This window comes from Amphiura filiformis, chromosome 16 (genome assembly GCF_039555335.1).
Source record: "Amphiura filiformis chromosome 16, Afil_fr2py, whole genome shotgun sequence".
In the NCBI taxonomy this organism is placed as follows: Eukaryota; Metazoa; Echinodermata; class Ophiuroidea; order Amphilepidida; family Amphiuridae; genus Amphiura; species Amphiura filiformis.
Genome location: NC_092643.1, coordinates 5433697 through 5454791, shown reverse-complemented (window position 1 = coordinate 5454791; position 21095 = coordinate 5433697). Strand labels below are relative to the sequence as shown.

At 36.7% G+C, this 21095-nt stretch overlaps 1 protein-coding gene across 1 annotated transcript in view; it reads left to right on the top strand.

The window, feature by feature from the left end:
* Window positions 1-21095, top strand: part of LOC140136472 (uncharacterized) — a 122466-nt gene that overhangs the window by 6293 nt on the left and 95078 nt on the right. The window contains exons 6-11 of the mRNA XM_072158194.1: window positions 288-479; window positions 850-1041; window positions 2090-2296; window positions 2920-3114; window positions 4429-4626; window positions 6376-6576. Coding sequence (XP_072014295.1) covers window positions 288-479; window positions 850-1041; window positions 2090-2296; window positions 2920-3114; window positions 4429-4626; window positions 6376-6576 — 1185 coding nt within the window. The remainder of the gene's footprint in view (window positions 1-287; window positions 480-849; window positions 1042-2089; window positions 2297-2919; window positions 3115-4428; window positions 4627-6375; window positions 6577-21095) is intronic.

The following is a 21095-nucleotide window of genomic DNA, read 5'->3' as shown; positions in this document are numbered from 1 at the left end:
TTTTGCCGAAAGATGGGGGGGTCCATGTCCCCCTGTCCTCCCCACCCCCCGATTGATGCCTATGCTCTATTTTACTAAATTCAACAACTGGCAGCCATGGGGGCATATGTACACTTTGTAGACAGATAACTTGCCCTCTGTAAGTGTAACCTGTTAAGGGCAGCATGAACAGTTTACAATTCACCTTCAACTTGCTCACTCCAACTAATATGGTTCTGAATAATAACTCCAAGAAGCTTGCCCTTGTCAACACGGCCAACACATGGTCTTTGATGCTTATTTTGCAGGACCTAGATGTATGGATGAAGCTGGCAACCCCATCATTAGTGGCCAAGAAATACCTACATCAGATCTATGTACAACTTGCCAGTGTGTGAATGGACAAAGAGACTGTGCAACCCTTTTCTGCTCTCCTCCCGCTCCTGGTTGTGTAGCCATCCCAATACCAGGACAATGTTGCCCTCTCATTAGGTGTAGAGGTAGGTGGTTTATGATAAATCTTTTCAGATTTATATATATATATATATATTTTTTTTTTTTATTGAGTTGTTGTCATCTCTCACAAATTTTGATTTTTTATTGCTAGTTGGTTCTAACTAAAGAATTAAGATTTAGCTACGTTTCATTTGGGAAAACAGGATAATATATTTTTAATAAATTAGTGATGTATTTTTCTGAAATCAAGAGTAGTCACAGATGCACTGATGATACTGCTTTCATCTTCTTTTGCCAATTTGGATAGCTTCACTCATTTGGGGGAAATTCATATTCAAATGTGAGTTTGTTTCATTAGTTTCATGTAATGCGCTAAAAATGCTAAATGCATCTGTTCATTTATTTATCTTTCAGACCATTTTTGTATTGATTTTGATGGTAACCCTACCACTGAAGGTCGACCTATTCAGTCTACAAATCCATGTGAAAGATGCCAATGTGTCAGGGGCCAGGTGCGGTGTTCTGTAGTAGATTGTGGTATACCACCACCTAACTGTATACCAATCCCAACAACTGGAATGTGTTGTCCTTCATATGACTGTGGTGGTAAGTAGCATTAAGGGGTTCAGTGTATCAGGGGCCAGGTGCGGTGTTCTGTAGTAGTTTATAATGCTACACCACCACCTAACTGTATACCAATCCCAACAACTGGAATGTGTTGTCCTTCATTTGACTGTGGTGGTAAGTGGCTGCAAGGCAGGGCTTCCCAAATTTTTTTTTCTTGTGACCCAAATTTCATAAGAAAAATATGGCGCAACCCACAGCATAATATAAATGCTGTTACTTTCCAGAACTTATCAATAGCGTACCGGGCATAATTTCCAAAGGGGGCACTATTACCAAATCATTCCATTTTCAAACTTCAGCAATGCAGTGTTGCAAAAATAATTGTCAAAAATGTTTGCCCCAATATTTTGCAATAAAATTTACAACATTTTCAAAATATTGTTATAGTGATTTTTCACATAAAACATTTTTAAAATGTTTTCATGATCTTTATAACTCAACATAAAAAGGTAAACGTAAATGTTTTGACCAAAACTAAAACTTGTTTATTTTAAAAATATTTTGTGTTTGTTGAGACTATATATTTATGGACCTCGGTTACTAGGCATATTTTGTGCTGTGTCTCATACACAGCTATACACACAAAATCTGCCATTTTGGTCCTCGCTTTGTGGATTATGCATTGATTCAGATGTCCACACTTTCATAGCAATACACAATATCTGCAGTTCCTGACAAGTGTAGGTAGGATTGTGTGGGTAGGGTGGGGTGTGTATATGGGTGTGTACTAGTAGGGTCCAGAATGGAAGTCCCATTCTCGGTTTGAGTACAAGAAGTTTTGAAGGTGTTTCTTTATAGATTTGAGGACACTATACGAGAGCTCCCCACATTTTTCGATGGGTCAGACCCCTCTCATTTTATTCAGCGTCCTCAAATCTATAAAAAAACATCTTCAAATCTTCTTGTACTCAAACCGAGAACGGGACTTCTATTCTGGACCCTACTATACGACTATGTATGCATCTGAATGGATATTTTATAATTGGTCGCTTAAAACACAGTCTCTATTTTTGTTTTGTTAATGCAGGCTTTGAAGTGTGTGTTGATGATGCTGGCATGCCTGTTAATGATGGCCATGGCATACAATCACCACCAGAATCATGTGCATCTTGCCGCTGTTCTAATGGAAATCGCATCTGTAGGTCTATCGGGTGTGCACCACCTCCGTCTGGAGATAATTGTGTAGCAGTTGCAGAGGGAAGATGTGGATGTCCTAGATATGACTGTGATGGGGGTATGTATGTGACTGTGACAGTCAGTGTCAGGAAATAAAGGACCCATTGCAGGCCTTTAGGTCTGAGAATCTATGGGGTCTCTTCAGTTTTGATGGGCACAACCTTGACTCAAATTTTCAAAGAATTTATCATATTTGATGGTAATTTATCGGCAGTGTTGGAATTAAATAACCCAACATTTTCACAAACCATAAACCCTTGGGTATGAGGGTCGACGGCTTTCTTGCCAAGGGTTTGCCTTGTATTCATATCCTCCAGATATGTACATCCCAGTCAAATTGCTTGTTAGATGACATATGCACACAGGTGCGGAGGTTATTAATATCCATACATAACCTCATGAATAATTATGTGAATCAGACCCAATCCAACTCATTTTTGGGCCAAAGCGGTTACTAATATTAAACAGTTGACCTCTTCATAACATTAATGACTTCTTGTGTGTGTGATTAGAAATACGCGCTATAAGAACTTTTGCACAACCGTATCCTAAACAAATGAACAATTTACGCACATGCGACGCCATATATAAATATCGCTTGATTAATTGCTTTGTAATTGGTCCGCTAGAAGATCGGCACAAGCTTCACCTTAACCTTTTGTTTACATGTACTCTTTACAGTTGTATGTTCTTATTCTGATGGCCATCCGTTTCGTGATGAAGAGGAAATACCTACCGATAACCCATGCTTGACATGTCGTTGCTTTCATGGCGAACGTATTTGTGAACCAATCAGCTGTAGTGCGCCACCACATGTATTATGCAGACCAATCCAGGCTGATGGGGAATGTTGTCCAAGATATGAATGTAATGCAGGTATGAAGTTCAAACTCAAATTCAATAGCAAAATGGAGGGGACCCTTAGCCTCCATCCACCTGGGATTACTGGGTGGGGGTCCCAGAGCACTGGCTAGCTACACAGGGGTCCTTAGTTCAAATCGTGGTCGAGGAAGAAAACTTATTCTTTGGGCAACTCAAGTAAATAAATTTTGATCCTACCATCAACTACTAAGAAACTCAAATTGAGAGGATGTTAGGATAACAAAATTATGTTCAAAACTGTCAAAACTATCCACCCAGGGGCATGTTTCACTTAGGCTGAGTTCACATAGAAATATACGGTATACGGTATTCGCTATACGAAATACGCTCATTCGATCAGGCTGAGTTCATATAGGAGTATACTATGTGAACTCAGCCTGGTCGAATGAGCGTATTTCATATAGTGAATAGCTTAGTATGTCAGTTTACCCATTTTCTTCGTCTTATCAAATGCTTGTAACTTTACTTCTTGAGGTCACATTGCATTCAATGAGGTGTCATAATGTTCAGAATTAGATAGTTCATCTATTAAAACAATTAATTTACCCACATATGGTTTAGGTTTTTAAAATTAGGACAGTATACGCTGCACTAAAATCGAACACGCACGATTCCCACTATACTATACTATACGTAGGTATACGGCCTTTTCGAATAGCTCTTATGTGACCGGTACTATGAAATTACCTTGCTCGATTTAAGCTATCGCGTGCACCTACAAAGCGTGCATCGTATACCCGAATAGTATACTTCTATGCGATCGTAGCCTTATGTGACCCGGTACTATGAAATTGCCTTGCTCGATTTAAGCTATACGCGTGCATACTGCAAAACGTGCACCGTATACCCGAATAGTATACTTCTATGTGAACGCAGCCTTAGGGATTCAATAAATGTTTCACCATTCATCTCTGTTTAACAACGATGCGTCTGCGCCATCTCTGTGGTTTACTTCCCATTGGATGCGAGTTGTTAAACTGTGATTAATAATGGTGAAACATGATTAAATCCCTTTCAACAATGAACACTGCTAATGATCGTCTAATTCGTATGATTATTTCATGAGGAACATCAGTCATTGCCACACTCAACCTTTCAAGAAGATCGGTGATTTCCCTGTTAATTGATATCAGCAATAAATCTACAGAATAAAACAGTAATGAGGGAGGAGTGGAGAATCTCTGCCCCGACCCCAGCAAGTTATACTGGGGATTCGGGTCAACACAAAAAGCAGGGCATTTCATTTTGTAAACTTTGCTATAGTATGAGCTTGACCATTACATTTTGTTTTGAATGTACTATTTGCAGGTATATGTACTGATGCTAATGGCCGTCCTATAAATGAGGGAGTGGAAATGCGTACCAGTGATCCATGCTTGCTCTCATGTCGTTGCTCTAATGGCAGACATATCTGTACATCGGTGGCATGTGAACCGCCACCACATGAATTATGCAGACCAGTCCCAGTAGATGGAGAATGTTGTCCCAGATACGAATGTAATGGAGGTATGGAATTGACATGGAATTTGAACTAGCAAGATATATGTGATGCGATCAAGCAAAATCAGTCGGAACTCAGAAATATTGATTTTGAAATATAGCCAAACGTAGAAAGTATTTCCATTTGTTTCCTATTGTTTTTTTAATTGCTAATATATTTGGAACTGTAGGGTTTGTAAATGCCTTTTACTATCCTATAAGAAACTGAAAATTTAATATTTCCGAGTTCCGACTGATTTTGCTTGATCACATCACATATAGAGGGACCTCTAGGCAGGAGCACTGGCTATTTGGTAATACAAATCAATAGTCCTAAGGGTCATTATTCTCTAAAGTTAGCCAACCATAAACTATAACCTAAGCCTTAATCCTAACCCTAAACCTAAACATAACCCTGAGTCTATTCCCAAACAACCCTGAGTCTAATCCTAACTCTGCCTCTAACCTTAGCCTAACCCTATCCATAGCCCTAACCCTAATGCTATCCTTAACCCCATAAGAACTACCTGCTGATTGGTCGAAAAGAGGTTTTCATTATCAATTGGACCAATCAGCAACATTGTTAGAATAATTTCACCACTCAAAATAATTTGGATGAATTATTTGCAAAACACCATTTTGATTGGTGATTAAAGTGAAAATATCATGTAATTAACCAATCAGAGGCAATGTTAGATCGGCTAGTAGTGCTCAGGGGATTACCCTAACCCTAACCTTAAACCCTAACTCTATTCATTTTTGGACAAATGACCTTCAGATAAATGGGATGTTCCTCATTTTTCTTCCTAGGTCAACTTGAAGGGAAGAATAAATTTTGATCATACCATTAACCTCGAATAGTAAGAAACTCAAATTGAGAGGATGTTTGGATTAATACCCTGCGGCCACCCAAAAATCCAAGATACCCTGGACCACTTGGATCAACAATAGATAATCCTGTGTGCACTGCTTGTGCATGATGAAGAAACAAAGTACATGCTGGCCCAATCTCCCTGTTTACATTGCCACATATGTTAATTTTATAAAGTCTGCACAAAAGTAACTCGGCTGTTATAAATCGGCTATAGATTCAGAACTAATAATTGTTTTCACAATATTTCAACATAGAGAAGGATGATTTATTTACACATTTGATACCCCATTCGTCAAATGTCGTTCAATATTAACAACACAGTAGTGCTTTTACAGAAAAATCCCGAATTTAAAAGTTGCAGTTTACAGCGATCAATGGTTATAATGCCAGCACTGTAAACACGTAAAGCCCGCCATTATCTTTGCGCTTACTTCAAATCAATACAAATAACTGCAACTTTTAAATTGGGATATTTTTCTTTCAAAACACTGCTGTATTGTCAATATTGAACAAAATTGGACAAATGGGGTCTCAAAATGCGCGTAAATAAATCATCCTTCTTTTTATGTTTAAATATTGTAAAAACAATGATTAGTTCTCAATCTATAGGCATATTTATAACAGCTGAGTTACTTTTTGTGCAGACTTTAGTATATATACATAAACGTGCATATTTAACAGAAATGTGCATTTAACCCCCCACCCCCACTTTTTTAGATTTTTGAGTGCACCGGACAAAAAAAATCGGGGTCAACAATTAACAACTTCCATCAGCAAAAAATACTTCTGTCGGTACGTTAACAAGTTTGTGCTCCCCCCCCAGTTTTGAAAACCTGGCTATACCACTGTTGGTAGAAGCTTGATATTGACCTTTTTAAACATGATTAATGTACTATTTGCAGTACTTGCATGTGTTGATGCTAATCATGGTCTTCCAATCAATGAGGGGGTGGAACTACCTACCGATAACCCATGCTGGACATGTCATTGTCGTAATGGCAACCATACTTGTGCACGGATCAGATGTACGGCGCCACCACATGAAAGATGCGTACCAGTCCAGATAGAGGGAGAATGTTGTGCCAGGTTTGAATGTGATACAGGTATGGGATTTACATTGAATTGGGCCATTCTCTTTAAAATCCACACTCCCCCTGTGGAAGATTTTTGAAATAGCTTCCACAGGGGAGTATGAATTTCAAATAGAATTAACATATTAGTAGCTCCATTTGAAACTCACTCTCCCTCAAGGTAAGATTCAGCTTGAATCTTTCTAAGAGGGTGTATGAAATTCAGTTGGAGCTGCCTAATGTGCTCATTCCATTTGAAATTCATACTCCCCATGTGGCAGATATTTCCAAAATCTTCCACAGGGGTGGTGTGGATTTTAAATGGAATAGCCCATTTGAACAGCAAAATAGCAGGACATCCACCTGGGATCCCTGGGTCCCAGACCACTGGCTAGATAGAGGTCCCAGTACAAACCCTTCGACTGCTCAGTGGCGGAAGTGGGTAAGTGCAATAGGTCCATTCAGTGTTCAATTAATTAGTTCAAAAACATATGAAAGCACATGTCAGTTATTGGAATCTCAACATATCAAAACATATTAATAGCGAATTAAATAGCATTTTAGCATAATTAAAAGGGGACATATCTGACAGCGAAACTAAAATTTTGTGGAATAGAAATACAAATCTGTTTCTAAGGGAAATGTTACAATATGGCTTTGAGTTGGTGATAATTTTCAAAAATGCTTCCTTTAGCCTGGTCAAGTTTTGTTTCACATATGAAATATTCAATGTGTCAAAGTTTTGTCTTTAACAACATTTATTCTGTATTTTGAGAATAATTTAATACTGCACCAAATTTGCCAAGTGTAAGGCATGTGACATTTTGAGTGATGCTACTTCCCTATTCACCCATTGCATGGTTCCACCATGTGCAAGGTGAGCCTCGATCTGGCCGCATGCATGAATGGGAATTGAACCAGTCATATAACATTGCGTAAAGTTATGTTTGAGGCTCTCCTTGCATCATGGCGGAACCATGCAATAGGCAAATGCCTTGAGCTTGTCATACCAACATAGGGAGAGCGGGGAGTGTTCGCCCTATTTTTTTTCTGACCAGCCTAGCGATGTCAATATTAAGGTTAGGGATGACCTGATTAGCCCATGTGAAAGCCATATGTCTTAGCTATATACGACCACAATCCCAGAACTATAGGCCGTGCAATAGCAACAGGATAGAGCAAACAAAAACGTTTTGCAAAGTGGCGAACTTGCCCCATATTGGGGCAGGTTCGCCCATATGGTGGGATAAGTTCACCCTAATCACAAAAAAAGGTTTAAACATTGCGTAACAATAACATATTCAATGCAAACATTTAGCAAGCGTATACAGGGCATTCATTCTCTTCTGGGGAATCACTAAATTTGTTGCAGGGGTCGAGTCAGGGTAAAATGTAGGGGTCCAAAGTGAGCTTAAGCGTATCATGTTTACAACTTCAGGGGATTATGGATTAGACATAAGCGGTGGTATGAGTAATACTGATACCACATTAACTTTAAAAAACATGATTTTCAGTAGTTTTACCTTGTATAATGGTATTATTATCAATATTTTGCATAATACGCTGATGGGGCAGGTCCGCCCTGCAGTTTGGGGGTAAGTCCGCCGGGGAAGATAGAGGCGAACATGCCCCATCCTCAAAAAGGGCTTAACGTGCCCCTTGTGCACATTTTTGTTTTTTCTTCAGGGTATGCAAAATATAAATCGAATAAGGAGTTTGTAACTGCATTAAATCTTTAACAAATCCCATATGTTCCAAATACAGATTTCCATTAAAACCATCTGTATTTATGTATCAATGATAATACAACATTATTAATGCAAGAAAAATTACGTTTTGGTGTAATTTTTTGTTTTGGCTGCAGTTCGATGAACACGTCCCTATATGTCGCGTAGCTAATACGAGAAGTTTATAATGACCTATGTCACCTAATTTTGCCATCACCAAATCCCCGATAGCAGAAGCGCTGAGAAACAAGGGGTGGGCGAACCTGCCCCTAGGGCGAACACTCCCCGCTCTCCCCTACCCCCTTTATTAGTGAAAGCTTAACAGAATGCTCTTCTCTTTTTTTTCTCTTTTTTTTTTGCAGATTGCATGTTGATAGATATCATGCATTATTACATTTCTCTTAACATTCTTTACAGTGATGAAGAACTTCCAAAATGACTTGATTTTACAAGTGTGTACATGTATTTCTTTTTACAGAAGCATACCACATTTTACTTTTATTTGTTTGTTCCGTGTTTACGTTGTTTAAGAATGTATAATATTAATAATAAAAGTAAAAAACAGCCATTTACATAATGCCTTTACCATTATGATGTAGTGCACATGTTGAAAATATTATTGAATTCTTCATATGTTTTAAAAGTAATTTACAGCCATTTACAGAATGTCTTTACCCCTATGATGTAGAACATGTACTGTAATATGTTAACATGTTTGGATTCTTTTTATGATTTGCTTGTTTGTATTAATAAAAATACAGCCATTTACAGAAGCCTTTACCATTATGATGTAGAGCACATGTTGAAAATATTATTGGATTCTTCATATGTTTTAAAAGTAATTTACAGCCATTTACAGAAGCCTTTACCACTATGATGTTGAGCACATGCTGTAATATGTTAACATGTTTGGATTCTTCATATGTTTTGCTTGTTTGTTTTGAAAGTAAAATACAGCCATATGTAGAATGCCTTTACCACTATGATATAGAGCACATGATGTAATTTGTTAACATATTTGGAATCTTCATATGTTTTGCTTGTTTGTTTTTCCTACCAACTTTGAAGGATATAAAATGAATTTCAACTTTTTATCAAAGACTGCAAAAGTCAGGAAATGTATGTGTAGGGTGTGTGCTGTGTTGTAATGCAACATGTTACATATAATCAAACAGCCAAGTGACCAAGATTCAGTGGCATCGGTAGACGTTGTTGAAAAAAAAATTGGGTTAACAATAGACTATTTTTCACCCAGGATGACAGGAAAAAGGGGAGAATTGTAAAGAAAATGATGAAAAATTGTCAATTACACATAAAAATTATGTGTTTTTATATTAGTACCGCCTATTATCCTTTTTTTTTTTTTTTTTTTTTTTTTTTTTTTGCTCTTCACTTTTTCAAACCATGCAAAAATATTTTGGGTCAACAAATCACAACTTCCGTCGGTAAAAAATATTTCCGTCGGTACATTTTACAAGTTGTGCCCCCTCGGTTCCAAAATCCTGGCTACGCCACTGCCAAGATTCTAATTCTTTTAGGTAGTGACCAGGAATTGGATTAGGAGCAACCAGACATCGTATAACAAATTTTATAGACCTTTTTTTTGTGACATCACTTAACCGATATTGGGGTCTCAGATGTAAACAAGCAACATGTGCGTTCCCCAAGTGCATGCAATGCGAACACCAAACACTGCACATTTTCACCTCGGTTTTGTCATCTTACACCTCAGCTTCCAAAAATGGGAACTGTATATTGCTTACCTTTGTTTTAGTGTGTTAATTGATATTACAAAATATAAAAGATTCAGAAAAATGTGATGCTATTTGAAAATCAATTTTTGTTTTTTGTTTTTATCATTTTGTTTATTTGTTATGGGTACTCTTATAGGTACTCTGTAATATCTAGAACAGGGGCACAACATACAGACCATAGGATATATCTAGCTACTTGACCTATTTTGGATAGTTTCAGAGTTATTACAAAAAGGTCAACAGTCAAACTTTTGGTGTGTCAAAAATGTGGAAATGCTCCAATTTTGGAAAGAGGTCAAAATGTTTGTTTTTATTTAAAAATTCAAGTGAAGAATTGTTTGCAGTTATATAGGTAACAAAGTAGAAGAGGACAATCTATTGATCTTGACCTATTTTGATGGTAGTTTGGTTCTTAGCCAAGATTATTCATTCATTTTTTTTTCACTCATCAAATAACAAAAATCATAATTCAAAATGTGAGAGTGAAGAAATCACAGGAAAGGCCAAGAAGAGGCCTGAATATTCGAAGGTCTGTGATCCCTTGTTTGGTTAATTCATCATTTGACATGGCAGCAGTTATGATTGAGATTGATTTTCCAAATTTCACCCTACTTTTGAAGTTGAGGGGCAATGTTGTTTGCAATGGGAGTAATGGGAGTATAAGATGTAATAGAATGCTTATTGTTTACAAAGTTGTATCACAATTTTGCACTCCACTTTGACATATGTATGCAACAGGCAACATTTGGATATGGCCCAATTTGAGGTCTACTCACAAACCAATAAACTTAAATTGACAGGCTATTGAAATAGTGCTATGCCCAAAACGTTGCCATATAAACAGGAAGCCCCTCTTGACCAGTTCTCCAAAGAAGAACTGACTTACACCTGTTACTTTGATGACAGACAGAACAGAATTTACATGTATACATTTTAACCTGGACTATAATATAGTATAAGGAACTTAGACCAAAAGTGGGGCTTCATCTTTAAGCAGCTGATTTTGTACTCTATTGATTACATTTAACCCCTTGGTCACTACCTGCTGATGTATCAACTTCTAAGAACTATTTTGATTGGTTACAAAAAGGGCTTTATCATCAACTGAACCAATCAGAGATGTTGTAAGAATGGTCAGCTGAGTTGAAAGGGATTAGGGTTAAAAGTCCTAAGAGATCTAAAAACTCTATTTTGATTGGTTACTTCGAATGAGTATATCATGCCATTAACCAATCAGAGGGGCTGTAAAAGGCATTAGTACCATGGGGTTAACTATGAATCAGGGGTACATTTCAAAAAACGCTTAACCCTTCATAACTCAATTAACAATTTGTAAGTTACAAATACCCTTTTACTCGAAGTAACTTTACAAAGGGATCTTGTAGTAAATCAAGAAAATGTAGTAAATCCCTATAATCAAGGTACCATTCATAAATAAGTTCAGTGAAATGTAACTTATGATATGTGATATGTCGTATAAAGTTACAAATGATTTTTGAGACTTACAAAGCTTCATAAAGAGTGAAATGGATCCACCCCAGGTAAGTTGTGGATTGGAAGGCAGCAGTCAACAGAGGGCAGCAGTCGGCATAGGGCAAAGTGAAGCAATTTGCTGACATAAATATGGCGGGTATTTACATTTACATTTCTAAACTGATAAGGATTAGCAGCTATGTTGTGGATTCACGGATTTCGTGGACGATTGGAAATCGCTCGACAGAATGTTGCGCCAACTCGTTTCGATATGAATGAATGGTAAGTAAAGTTTATGTAAAATTGTAAGTAAATTTTATGTAAAATTAATATAATCACATACCCTCAATAAAATACATTTAATATTATAAAGCAATTGTAATAATTCTATGCTGGTCTTACTGCCTAAATTTACCAAATTAGAAGAAAAACTAACAAATTTAGGCAGGTTTCCAGATGTTGCCCCCCCCCCAATATTAAATATGCCACCGCTTTCCCTAGCTGATCTCTAACTCCACAAAGAACATATTTTGTTTATGATTAGTTGTATATCTGCAAAGAAGCACTAATGAGAAGAAGAGGCTTTTATGACAATTTGATACTCCTGCTAGTTTATAAACGGGCCTAGGGATACTCAAGTTTGATTTGGGTAGGGGTGTGCCGCTGAGAATTTGAAAGTGGGCCCATCAATAATATTCCAATTTTTCAAGAAATATTGACCCATCGATATACCATAATCAAAGTTTTTGACCAAATTTAACACAATTGTCTCAGGTTTTACAACTTTTCCCTCAAATTTTAGCAATTGTCTTAGTTTTTACCACTTTTCCCCCAAATTTAGATATTTTCCAAAACAATTGAGACAATTTTGAAAAATTGCCCTATAGAAAAAGGGATAATTGATATACCAAAAGGCAAAAAATGCTACCCATCTTTGCAGCACGTTCCTGAATGGCCATTTGTACTGTGTAGGCCCTGATCATGAACTAAAAATCTAGGACCAACAGTTAGTTAGATAACTGCAATTTACTGTTAGGTGAGGGAAGGGATGTTGCAGGGGTACTAAATGATAAATGTGTGGAGTTGTGTTTTGGAGAGAAGGGCTTTCAGGTGGGTATATAACCAGCCTTAATGTATTGACCCTTCGCAGGGCCAAGGGCAAAAGCCAGGGCAATAAGACATGAAGAAACAATTTTCCATGGGTCAGCCTTCCCCGACACCCCCTGAGATATCAAGGGTAGGGAGGTGAGGGGGACCCAAAAAGTATTTTAAAACACCATTAAACTGAAAATGAGAACGGGGGGTATACAGGACTTTACAGGTAGACCCAGTGAGGAAAGGAGGCTCTGTCAGAACTTCTACAGGGACAACTACCCTCTGCACTGAGCCTAGTTGCAACATCACCGACTATTGATATCCATATTCTCCCTGTCAACGGCAGGAAAGTGCCAATTATAGCCTAGGAATGGTTTATATTATTTGCCAAGGGGAACGGCAGAAGTCATAATGTACGATCTTATAATATGAATTTGGTTAATTTTTTTCAAACCTGATTTGTTGGCATATTTGTAATGTTTACACATGTCACAACTTGCACCTAAATGGAATCAGCCAAATTTGTTGTGTTTGTAGGTAAACAGAGCAAAGTTCGACATAAAGTCATAATTCAAGAAATTATGACTTTTTGTCCGCCCATAGAACTGCGTGTTAAACGGCCAAAATAACAAGCAGTGTTTCTTTCACGTTACCTCGTTATTTCAGCTCAAAATGGACAGAAACCATTCCCAATCATTATTACTAGTATTATTTCAGCATTTTGAGTATATAATGACAAATTTAAAATTTGAAAAGAATTTTTTGGACCGAGAGGGAACGCTTTTTTAAATAAAAGAAGGGGGAACCGGGGAACCTTTGAAAAAGGTGGCCATGTTATGATAGATTACAATTGGGTAATGAGAAAGTTGCACAAAATACTGAATACAATACATATTGTAACTTGTGGCATTTGAATGTATATATCTTTTATTTTTCGAAGAAGTTTGAAACTAAGTGTGTGTGAGAGAGAGAGAGGAGACTAATATTGTGACGTAAGCCTCCAAACATTGATGTGAAATGAACAGATCCAGTAATTGTCTTATTCTGAACTACAACAACTTCTTTTCTTATTATGTGTAAGCCGTATTGCTTTCCGCTTCATTGTCGCTTATTAATTTGTTGTTTTTATTGTGTTGATACTCTGATAAGCAAAAACAAGGACCTGCTCAATTTGTGACTCAATGCGTGAAAACATAAACAATTCCGATCAGCTTAGTGAATTGTGAAAAGGGAACTGTATACCACAATAATAGTGACGGGAATACCATTGTCATGATTGGGAGTGAAATGAACTGATTTCTTTCTTTTTGAATTCGTCCTTGACATCAGCAGTCAAATCAGGACCCAAAATGTATTATATTAGAACTGGGAGGAAAGATATGAATGCCCCCGGATGAATGCCCATACAATGAGTCATAAAAGCGAACCTCTGTCAACTTGGATGCCTCGTTTTCAAGTTTTGTTTTCTTTATATGTATTGCAGTATTGGTGCACAGATATCATCTTCGTAATAAAAATTCCCTTTAACAGGGAATGTCGATTTCAAGATGTGGGTCATAATTCGTTATATTTTAGTTCATGTCATTAGCATGATTAGTGGAACTTCCAACATAAACTGTATCGTTATAATGTTATTATTATTAATAAAATATTGTAAAAACTTAAAATCTTATAGGCCCTACATGTAGGCTAAGGTATAGGGCCTATTCTGTTATTAAGAATTTTAATATTTTCACTGGTCGTATGTGGAAGTAATCAGTGGCGTTGCCACCGTGGGTCGGCTTGGGGGGAACTTCCCCCTAGATAGAACTATATGCCCCCAGAAAAAGTACAAAGTTGTCCTTTTCTTGCGGTAATTTTTGTGCAAAATTTGTTGATTTAGCCCCCTCTGAAATTCACTTTACCCTCCATGCCTCCCCCGAAAAAATTTCCAAGTGCTGTCACTGTCGAAAATCAGGCGAGGAACCTTTGTTTTATAGACTTGTTATCTATTGGGGCCTATAATTTTACGCTTCAAATTATAATCATTAACCCTAAATATATAAACCCAATACTTATTACACACTTATTATGATAGCTATACTTTTGACCATGTATGATGGCGGTTGAATGATTCCTTTCATCTCAATTAAAGGACAAATCAGTACTAATCATATAACGACATTACAGGGTGTAGTTATGACACCTTGGTTCCCATAGAAAAGAGCAATTCTAGTATTTGGGGTACTTTAAGTAACTAGTCAAGGTGCGGTCATTTTTGGAAACAAAAAATATCTTTACTCCAGAGAGATGACTAATTAGAAATTAAGGAAAAGAATAATAAGATCAGAATTTAACTTTCAGATTAACAAAATAAAAACTGACCTTGCTGTTTTAACCTTAAGAATAAATTGCAATGAAAGAACCCTTTTCTATAGATTCTGACAGTTCGTGATTTAAGTTAACTAATTAAGGGATCTGGAATGAGCGTTTCGACAGTATTTTTTGTGGGACATGAGAGCCCATCAGACATCTCGAATTGCAGTCGGAATACGAAGAATGTCTTTCTGATATCAAATAATTTTTTGAAATTCTCGATATAATACAAATTTTATGACAAATTATTAAAATTTGATATTTTTCACATTTTGATATATAACAGTCCTCGAAGTAAATTTTATAAATCTAATGATATATTCTTAAAGTGTATGTAGCTGGGAGGAAAAGCCGACGATCAATTGAAAATTTTGACCTTTCATATTGAAGATATGGATTTTTTCCCAAAAGACCTCATTTTTTTTGGTGTTTTGGGAAAAAAATCCATATCTTCAATACGAAAGGTCAATATTTTCAATTGATCGTCGGCTTTTCATCCCACCTACATACACTTCAAGTTTAAATCAGCAGATTTATAAAGTTAACTTCGAGCACTGTTAAATATCAAAAATATCAATTTTTAATCATTTGGCATAAAATGTGTATTACATTGCGAATTTCAAAAAATCAAAATTATTTTATATCAGAAGGACATTCTTCGTATTCAGAATGCAATTCGATATGTCTGATGTGCTCTAATGTCCCACAATAAATACTGTCCAAACGTTCATACCCCACCCTTAAGGTTATATTTTATTTAAGATTAGATTTGGGAGTCATTTTAACATGTTTTAATGCAAATAAACAGATGATGTTTCGTTGATATTTCTTTAAGAGGATGATCAACTGACATTTTGAGAATAAGCTTTTTTCGTGGATATCTACTGAAAAAATGTCATAAAAACAGGATGCTAGGATCACGAAATCCTCCTTTAAGTTGGCTGTTTGAGGTATAGGACTTTGATGATAACGTATTGTAAGTGAACTATTGCATTTGCATGACACGCACGAACACAAGCACAAAAACGTTTTTCAGATATTCGCAAACGGTTAGAAAAGGTTGACAGAAAACGTGTAAATGTCGGGTTATATAAACGGGATAAAAAAAAGGTATAAAACGTTTTCATAACATTCAAAATCATTTTTGGACACTTGCTGCCAAATATACTACCGTGATGTTATTTAAATGTTAAGTAAAATTTGTACGTCTTTTGGGAAAAAAATGTGTATCTTCAATAGGAAATGTCACATTTTCAAATGATGGTATACTTTTCCTCCCAGCTATACATACACAAGTACATATCATTAGATTTATAAAGTTTACTTCGAGGACTGCTAAATGCCAACAATATCAATTTTTAATAATTTGCCATAACATTTGTATTGTATCGCGAATTTCAAAAAATAAAAATCGTTTGATATCAGGAGGCCATTCCCGGTATTTAGAATGCAATTTCGTGTGTCTGAAAAATACTGTGCAAATGTTGATATCCGAACCCTTCAGGTATTTTGCAAAAAACCGTTTGCAAAAATATGTTGCAGTAACATTTTGACAACATTTAATACATAGTTCTTTAAGTTATAAACTTTGTGCTTTGAATTATAACATTTCCGACTGAAATAGTGCTTGGTACTCCGAATCGCAAATACTCACCGTTAATATTTGAATCCGTGGGACAGATTTAAAAGAGGTAGGCCTATTTTCGTAACATTCGTATATCTCGAGAAATTTGTAAGTATGAAAGTTGTTTTGCTGTACCAATGCTTAAATTATAATATTAGTCGGTTTAATTCGAGCCCCAAAATACCCACAAATTAAAAGTTTCCGACGTAACTAGTGCAGAGACATCTTTTGTTTGAATTGGATGGGTTCGGTATTGTATAATAGTGATCCCCGTTTCCGTTCACGACACTTTTCCTAAGAAGTGGGCAGGTAGGGCCGATATAGTAGGCCCTATATTTGAATGACCATGCAAAAGTTCAGATTATGTCCATCTCATGCGCGTGTTTTGAATCCTGGTAAAAGGAAATTCGCATTATTGTGTATACTTGCAGTTTTTGCTGCGACCTTTGGTAACAATCAGTATGTTTTGGTACATTCTAATGTAATGATATCATCCTAGGAAAATACCTTGGTATCAGTACCATTGTCATCATTATAAAGGACCCCAAAGAGCTCAAATTCAAGAACCTACTGCTTCAATCATATATGAATGAACCATTGCCAAGCAGTCCAGTCACGACAGGTCGTTTAACTTATGCTTAATTTATTTCTTTTCTTTTCTGTTTTTCTATTGTTCCACGGAAAGAAAGTTTTTTTGTGCGGGATATAGGCCCTTGTATGCCACAGTTCATTAAGCATTTGGCACATTCATTTTACCTCTAAACCATGCTAACCTTGTTCTGATTTTTGACTCGCCACAGATGACTCATATGAGATCATTTTGATATTATGGTGACAAGTCCCTGTCACTCCGTGGCACAACTTGCATAGGTCAGCAGAATTAAGGACGTCTTAAGAAATCAATTTAATAAATGTTTTCGTACCTTTAAATTTCTAAGATATCTATATTTCAGGTTCGCATGTTATTTTTTATGCAGAAAATGTCATTAAGATTACTTTCCTTCCTCCCTACTTTACCGTCTTTCCTTCATTTTTGTTGCCTTCGATTGGAAGTGGTGGTCTATGATAATGATCGATGACAATGATTATGATGACGGGGATGGCAATGGTGATGATATTGATGATGACCGTATGGAGAAGACAATGAGAACAATGAGGATGGTTGATGACGATGATGCAGACGGTGATGATGATGAAGAAGATGGCCTTGATGATGATGTTGATGAGAAGGAGGGTCAGTGATGATGCTTGTGATCATGATGATGCACAGCAGTGCATGGTGATGGAGAACATGAAGATGGTGATTATAATGACATGATGGTGATGAGGAGGGATGGATAATGACGAGGAGCAGGAAGATCCAGTGATATGATAACGACGATGATGTAGAAGACTGATGGTATGAACAATGGGGATGGTGGTGAGGATGGTTGGTGACGATGATACTTGATGATGAACATTGATGATGCTAGGGTACATGTGATGGTGGTAATGGTGACAATGACGGTAAGGAGGAGGAAGTGGATAATGATCATGGTGATTGTGATGAGGACATTGATGGTGAGCATGGTGAGGAGGACTGGATAATGATGATGAAAATGCAGTGATATGATGAAGATGATGAAAACTGAATGAATGGACAATGAGGATGTTTGATGACGATGATACTTACACTTGATGATGACCATTGATGAAGATGACGAGGAAGATGACCGATGATGGTGATCATGATGGTCAGGAGGCGATGGATAATAATAAGGAGGAAGATGATGATGATAATGATTATATGATGAAGAAGACTGATGGTATTAAAAATGAGGATGGTGCTGAGGATGGTTCATGACGATGATACTTGATGGCCACTGAAGACGACGAGGAGGAAGATGGCAGATGATGAGGGTAGCTGTGATGATGACGAGGTGATGATGAAGATGATGACAATGATGGTGATGAGGATGCAGTGATGATAATGGTGATCATGATGAGGACATTGACGGAAGAAGATGCAGTGATGATGATGACGATGATGAAGACTGACATGGTGGTGAGGATGGTTGATGCCGATGATACTTGATGACCATTGATAGGAGGAAGATGAGGACGGTAGATGTGATGATGACAATGTGATGTTGAGGAGGAGGAGGAGGAAGTGAATTTAATGATGAGGATGTAGTGATGATGATGTTGATCATCATGATGGCAATGATGGTAGGGAGGAGATGGGTAGGTAATGAAAAAGAATGAAGATACAGTGATATGATGATGACGACGATGATCATGACAGACAATATATAGAGAGAAAAAATCCAAGTATATAAAGGCATTATTGGGGGGGCATGAAGCACACTAGCACAGTGGTTCGGGGCTGCCCATTTGACCCAAATCAATAACAATATTTATCATATCGTCCTTCTCCAAGTATATTGTATCGCCATTCTCCATGCATTACTATTTGTTTGCAGACAGTTATTTTTAACTTCGCATGACACAAACCAAAAATAGAAAAAAGGTTACTTCGAACTTTGGTATTTTCGTCTCAGACTTCGAAGATACTTTCGAAGGTCGGACTTTCAAGGGAAATAAGAGTGAGAAGACTGAAATCATCATGATTTAATATTGTAGTACATTGCTTAAATATCGTAACCTAACGAAAATATAAAAAATTGAGTGAAATTACGAAATGAAGGATTAAAAAAAACTATCATTAGATATTTCTGAAATGAGAAAATAACAAAAAAAACGAAGAAAACAGCAGTATTGATCAAGTTAAGGGCTGGGGTATGAACGTTTGGACAGTATTTATTTTGGGACAGTAGAGCACATCAGACATATCGAATTGCATTCTGAATACGAAGAATGTCATTCTGACATCAAATAATTTTGATTTTTTGAAATTCGCAATTTAATACACATTTTATGGCAAATCATTAAAAATTGATATTTTTGATATTTAACAGTACTTGAAGTAAACTTTATAAATCTGATGATTTATACTTAAAGTGAATGTAGGTGGGATGAAAAGCCGACGATCAATTGAAAATTTTGACCTTTCGTATTGAAGATATGGATTTTTTTAAAAAAAAAAAAAAAAAAAATTAGGTCTTTTTGGGGAAAAATCCATATCTTCAATATGAAAGGTCAAAATTTTCAATTGACCGTCGGCTTTTCCTACCTGCTACATACACTTTAAGAATATATCATTAGATTTATATAATTTACTTCGAGGACTGTTATATATCAAAATTTTGAAAAATATCAATTTTTATAATTTGTCATAAAATTTGTATTATATTGTGATTTTCAAAAATGAAAATTATTTGATATCAGAAAGACATGCTTCGTATTCAGAATGCAATTCGATAGGTCTGAGGTGCTCTCATGTCCCACAAAAATACTGTCGAAACGCAATAAACGCTCATTTTAGATCCCTTAAGTCCCCATTTCGTATGTAGCTAATTTTTCTGTAAAATGTCGTGCATAAAACTGAATTTGATAGGCCTACATGCACTATTCTTTGCCGAATTATCCTCTGACAAGAGATGCTCGTTTCCATGGATACACATAACAGTAAGGAGGAAACAGCTACCATTATTTTGGCTCGGTATCATGTTGAAGCTGGGCGTATTCGGAAGATATTATTAATCATTTCATAGTAAAACAGCTGTTATAGCGAATCGGGCCACGCCCCTAACGTGTGACTAAATAAAAAATATAATCGACCCGCCTTATGTTTACGTTCGCTTTCAGTATCATGAATGTAATTTATTCAGCACATTTTTATTTATTTTGTGGAGGGCATTTCATTTTAGTACTTTTCAAGCAAGCAAAGTGATTCTTGGAATATTTTATATCGATATTGTCGAACGAGTGTTTTGTTTATACCTGTCGCAGAAAAGGTGCGAGAAACGGCTGAAATTGCGATGGGAAAATTTCTCTCGCGAACGTCCAAAAATGGTGTAGGACAGAAAATATATTTTCCAGACAAATCATGAAATATTACAGAATTGTGTTAAGAAAATATCTGTCATCCGTGGTATTTGTCCGTTTTATTTAAATTATAATATAGGCCTAAATAAACACATGCAAGCACATTTCCCAATAACTTTATCGATGCATGTTCGGGAACAGAACGGTAAACTGCATATCCGTTTTTACACGCTTTTCAATCGGAGCATTTCACGACCGTGACGTCAATCAGTAACTTTTTTCTAGGTCAAAATTTTACTTGACGCAAGAGAGATAAATGAAGTAAAAAAATCGGTGTTCAAATAAAACATCTATTGTCTCGATTACAACAATTATTTTACCTGCATCCAATCAGGACGACTTGTGCGTCCTTAGTCTCCTACACAGCCAGTTTGCGTCGGTCTGACACTCGTCGATCCTCCTATGTTCGTGATAGCCACATACAGTCTGGCTCGAGACTAGTGCGTCCTTTCACTTGATTCCTTTTGAGCTCTTTTGCAAAATCCACCGCACCGCATTACGACGTCGCTCCTGGATTCTGCCGACGATCGCATGCGC